The 6,400-nt window shown below is 43.2% G+C and overlaps 1 protein-coding gene across 1 annotated transcript in view; it reads right to left on the bottom strand.

Moving 5' to 3' along the window:
* Positions 1-300: 300 nt before the first annotated feature.
* Positions 301-6,400, bottom strand: part of LOC142683558 (uncharacterized) — a 32,706-nt gene continuing 26,606 nt past the window's right edge. The window contains exons 6-7 of the mRNA XM_075847411.1: positions 802-966; positions 301-508 (exon numbers count right to left, since the gene is read on the bottom strand). Of these exons, the coding sequence (XP_075703526.1) occupies positions 369-508; positions 802-966 (305 nt within the window). The 3' untranslated portion in view covers positions 301-368. The remainder of the gene's footprint in view (positions 509-801; positions 967-6,400) is intronic.

Here is a 6,400-nt window from a genome sequence, read left to right as displayed (position 1 = left end):
GACGAGCGGATGAGCTCCCTCTGCTCCTCCGCTATGAACTAATTCTGAAGCAGGGAGCTGATGTTTCCCTGCTTCAGAATTAGTTTGACAGCGGGACATACCCCTGGCCGCCCGGGACAGCGGGACACCGCCTGGAATTTGGGGCTGTCCCGCTGAATCCGGGAGGGTTGGGAGGTATGTCGGGGGTTTGATTTTGGCTCGTTGAAGCGATGAATCATTTATTGTATTGTATGGGCTGGTGGATTGAGTCAATTTCATCTACGTATGACAAGTCTTCTCATATAGACACTGACACGTGGGCACAGAACAGAAGATATCTTTAATAATTACTGGAGTTGTGACATTTACGTGGAGTTTGCGGGTACTTCTCATAGTGGTTGGTAACCTCTCTGACTGCGCTTGCGGGCAACAATGTAAGCGATAACAACAATCAAAATCAATACCACGAGGATGATCCCAACCACAATCGGAACTGTCATATTGTGCGATCCGTCAGAACATTTCATCTCTGTGGAGATACAAGGACAGGGAAACGTTTTAAGAAATGGGTACAGTAAGTGGGGGGTTCTGCAGAAAAAAAGGAAGTCTCCCTAGCAAAAATTTTAATCGGGCCAACCACCATTCGGGAAAAGAAGAGATTGTGCTTGTTCGATGCTCACCACCTCTCCGCCACATAAATGGTAGATGTGTGATGCTTGGACCATTGCTCAAACGGAAGTGAGGTGGAGATGAAACTAGAGTTCACACATCTCTAGTGTATATATATATATATATATATATATATATATCCTAAGAGCTCACCTCTTCCATAGTTTCCTTCTTCCAGCTTGAAGGCCTGAGCCTTGACGTCCATGGCTGTAAAGTTCACTTTTGAGGTCACTAGAATCTCCACTTTTTCACAAGAGAAGGAACGTCCAAGAGGAGTGACCATGTATTTTAGACTGGTATTAGCAAATTTCTCAGATCCTGTTAAAACCAAACTGGCATTTAGATATTTCAAAATATCCCTAAACGTAGGCAGGATTATTACATGAAGACACACTCCTGAACGTGGGCAGGATTATTACATGAAGACACACTCCTGAACAAGGGCAGGATTATTACATGAAGATACATTCCTGAACAAGGGCAGGATTATTACATGAAGATACACTCCTGAACGTAGGCAGGATTATTACATGACGATACACTCCTGAACGGGGGCAGGATTATTACATGACGATACACTCCTGAACGAGGGCAGGATTATTACATGACGATACACTCCTGAACAAGGGCAGGATTATTACATGAAGATACACTCCTGAACGTAGGCAGGATTATTACATGAAGATACACTCCTGAACGGGGGCAGGATTATTACATGACGATACACTCCTGAACAAGGGCAGGATTATTACATGAAGATACACTCCTGAATGTGGGCAGGATTATTACATGAAGACACACTCCTGAACGTGGGCAGGATTATTACATGAAGATACACTCCTGAATGTGGGCAGGATTATTACATGAAGACACACTCCTGAACGTGGGCAGGATTATTACATGAAGATACACTCCTGAACGTAGGCAGGATTATTACATGAAGACACACTCCTGAACGAGGGCAGGATTATTACATGACGATACACTCCCGAACAAGGGCAGGATTATTACATGACGATACACTCCTGAACGAGGGCAGGATTATTACATGAAGATACACTCCTGAACGTGGGCAGGATTATTACATGATGATACACTCCTGAACGTGGGCAGGATTATTACATGACGATACACTCCTGAACGAGGGCAGGATTATTACATGAAGATACACTCCTGAACGTGGGCAGGATTATTACATGAAGATACACTCCTGAACGTGGGCAGGATTATTATATGACGATACACTCCTGAACGTGGGCAGGATTATTATATGACGATACACTCCTAAACGTAGGCAGGATTATTACATGAAGATACACTCCTAAACGTAGGCAGGATTATTACATGAAGACACACTCCTGAACAAGGGCAGGATTATTACATGAAGATACACTCCTGAACGTAGGCAGGATTATTACATGAAGATACACTCCTGAACGTGGGCAGGATTATTACATGACGATACACTCCTGAACGTGGGCAGGATTATTACATGACGATACACTCCTGAACGTGGGCAGGATTATTACATGAAGATACACTCCTGAACGTGGGCAGGATTATTACATGACGATACACTCCTGAACGGGGGCAGGATTATTACATGACGATACACTCCTGAACGAGGGCAGGATTATGACATGACGATACACTCCTGAACAAGGGCAGGATTATTACATGAAGATACACTCCTGAACGTTAGGCAGGATTATTACATGAAGATACACTCCTGAACGGGGGCAGGATTATTACATGACGATACACTCCTGAACGGGGGCAGGATTATTACATGACGATACACTCCTGAACGTAGGCAGGATTATTACATGAAGATACACTCCTGAACGTAGGCAGGATTATTACAGGACGATACACTCCTGAACGTGGGCAGGATTATTATATGAAGATACACTCCTGAATGTGGGCAGGATTATTACATGAAGACACACTCCTGAACGTGGGCAGGATTATTACATGAAGATACACTCCTGAATGTGGGCAGGATTATTACATGAAGACACACTCCTGAACGTGGGCAGGATTATTACATGAAGATACACTCCTGAACGAGGGCAGGATTATGACATGACGATACACTCCTGAACAAGGGCAGGATTATTACATGAAGATACACTCCTGAACGTTAGGCAGGATTATTACATGAAGATACACTCCTGAACGGGGGCAGGATTATTACATGACGATACACTCCTGAACGGGGGCAGGATTATTACATGACGATACACTCCTGAACGTAGGCAGGATTATTACATGAAGATACACTCCTGAACGTAGGCAGGATTATTACAGGACGATACACTCCTGAACGTGGGCAGGATTATTATATGAAGATACACTCCTGAATGTGGGCAGGATTATTACATGAAGACACACTCCTGAACGTGGGCAGGATTATTACATGAAGATACACTCCTGAATGTGGGCAGGATTATTACATGAAGACACACTCCTGAACGTGGGCAGGATTATTACATGAAGATACACTCCTGAACAAGGGCAGGATTATTACATGAAGATACACTCCTGAATGTGGGCAGGATTATTACATGAAGACACACTCCTGAACGTGGGCAGGATTATTACATGAAGATACACTCCTGAATGTGGGCAGGATTATTACATGAAGACACACTCCTGAACGTGGGCAGGATTATTACATGAAGATACACTCCTGAACGTAGGCAGGATTATTACATGAAGACACACTCCTGAACGAGGGCAGGATTATTACATGACGATACACTCCCGAACAAGGGCAGGATTATTACATGACGATACACTCCTGAACGAGGGCAGGATTATTACATGAAGATACACTCCTGAACGTGGGCAGGATTATTACATGACGATACACTCCTGAACGTGGGCAGGATTATTACATGACGATACACTCCTGAACGAGGGCAGGATTATTACATGAAGATACACTCCTGAACGTGGGCAGGATTATTACATGACGATACACTCCTGAACGTGGGCAGGATTATTACATGACGATACACTCCTGAACGAGGACAGGATTATTACATGAAGATACACTCCTGAACGTGGGCAGGATTATTACATGACAATACACTCCTGAACGTGGGCAGGATTATTACATGAAGATACATTCCTGAACGTGGGCAGGATTATTACATGACAATACACTCCTGAACAAGGGCAGGATTATTATATGACGATACATTCCTGAACAAGGGCAGGATTATTATATGACGATACACTCCTGAATGTGGGCAGGATTATTATATGATGATACTCTCCTGAATGTGGGCAGGATTATTACATGAAGATACACTCCTGAACGTGGGCAGGATTATTATATGATGATACACTCCTGAACGAGGGCAGGATTATTACATGAAGATACACTCCTGAACGTGGGCAGGATTATTACATGTAGACTCTCCTGAACGTAGGCAGGATTATTACATGAAGACACTCCTGAACAAGGGCAGGATTATTACATGATGATACACTCCTGAACATGGTCAGGATTATTACATGAAGATACACTCCTGAACGTAGGCAGGATTATTACATGACGATACACTCCTGAACGTAGGCAGGATTATTACATGACGATACACTCCTGAACGAGGGCAGGATTATTACATGAAGATACACTCCTGAACGTGGGCAGGATTATTATATGACGATACACTCCTGAACGAGGGCAGGATTATTACATGACTATACACTCCTGAACGAGGGCAGGATTATTACATGACAACACACTCCTGAACAAGGCCAGGATTATTATATGACGATACATTCCTGAACGTGGGCAGGATTTTTACATGAAGACACTCCTGAACGTAGGCAGGATTATTACATGAAGATACACTCCTGAAGGAGGGCAGGATTATTACATGAAGATACACTCCTGAACGGGGGCAGGATTATTACATGAAGATACACTCCTGAACGTGGGCAGAATTATTACATGACGATACACTCCTGAAAGAGGGCAGGATTATTACATGACGATACATTCCTGAACGAGGGCAGGATTATTACATGACGATACACTCCTGAACGAGGGCAGGATTATTACATGAAGAAACACTCCTGAACAAGGGCAGGATTATTACATGAAGATACACTCCTGAATGTGGGCAGGATTATTACATGAAGATACACTCCTGAACGTGGGCAGGATTATTACATGAAGATACACTCCTGAATGTGGGCAGGATTATTACATGACGATACACTCCTGAACGAGGGCAGGATTATTACATGAAGATACATTCCTGAACATGGGCAGGATTATTACATGAAGATACACTCCTGAATGTGGGCAGGATTATTACATGACGATACACTCCTGAACGTGGGCAGGATTATTACATGAAGATGCATTCCTGAACATGGGCAGGATTATTACATGAAGATACATTCCTGAACGTGGGCAGGATTATTACATGAAGATACACTCCTGAATGTGGGCAGGATTATTACATGAAGATGCATTCCTGAATGTGGGCAGGATTATTATATGACGATACACTCCTAAACGTAGGCAGGATTATTACAGGACGATGCATTCCTGAACGTGGGCAGGATTTTTACATGAAGATACACTCCTGAACAAGGGCAGGATTATTACATGACGATACACTCCTGAACAAGGGCAGGATTATTACATGAAGATACACTCCTGAACGTGGGCAGGATTATTACATGAAGATACACTCCTGAACAAGGGCAGGATTATTATATGACGATACATTCCTGAACAAGGGCAGGATTATTACATGATGATACACTCCTGAACGTGGGCAAGAATGTTACAGGAAGATACACTCCTGAACGTGGGCAGGATTATTATATGATGATACACTCCTGAATGTGGGCAGGATTATTACATGAAGACACACTCCTGAACGTGGGCAAGAATATTACATGACGATACACTCCTGAACGTGGGCAGGATTATTACATGAAGATACACTCCTGAATGTGGGCAGGATTATTACAGGACGATACACTCCTGAACGAGGGCAGGATTATTACATGAAGATACACTCCTGAACGAGGGCAGGATTATTACATGAAGATACACTCCCGAACAAGGGCAGGATTATTACATGAAGATACATTCCTGAACAAGGGCAGGATTATTACATGAAGATACACTCCTGAACGAGGGCAGGATTATTACATGAAGATACACTCCTGAACGAGGGCAGGATTATTACATGAAGATACATTCCTGAACAAGGGCAGGATTATTACATGGCGATACATTCCTGAACATGGGCAGGATTATTACATGAAGATACACTCCTGAATGTGGGCAGGATTATTACATGAAGATACACTCCTGAACGTGGGCAGGATTATTACATGACGATACATTCCTGAACGAGGGCAGGATTATTACATGACGATACACTCCTGAACGAGGGCAGGATTATTACATGAAGAAACACTCCTGAACAAGGGCAGGATTATTACATGAAGATACACTCCTGAATGTGGGCAGGATTATTACATGAAGATACACTCCTGAACGTGGGCAGGATTATTATATGACGATACACTCCTAAACGTAGGCAGGATTATTACAGGACGATGCATTCCTGAACGTGGGCAGGATTTTTACATGAAGATACACTCCTGAACAAGGGCAGGATTATTACATGACGATACACTCCTGAACAAGGGCAGGATTATTACATGAAGATACACTCCTGAACGTGGGCAGGATTATTACATGAAGATA

Source organism: Rhinoderma darwinii (genome assembly GCF_050947455.1).
Source record: "Rhinoderma darwinii isolate aRhiDar2 chromosome 3 unlocalized genomic scaffold, aRhiDar2.hap1 SUPER_3_unloc_6, whole genome shotgun sequence".
Classification (NCBI taxonomy): Eukaryota; Metazoa; Chordata; class Amphibia; order Anura; family Rhinodermatidae; genus Rhinoderma; species Rhinoderma darwinii.
Note: the sequence above shows the minus strand (reverse complement) of the source record. Positions and strands in the feature narration are given on the sequence as shown.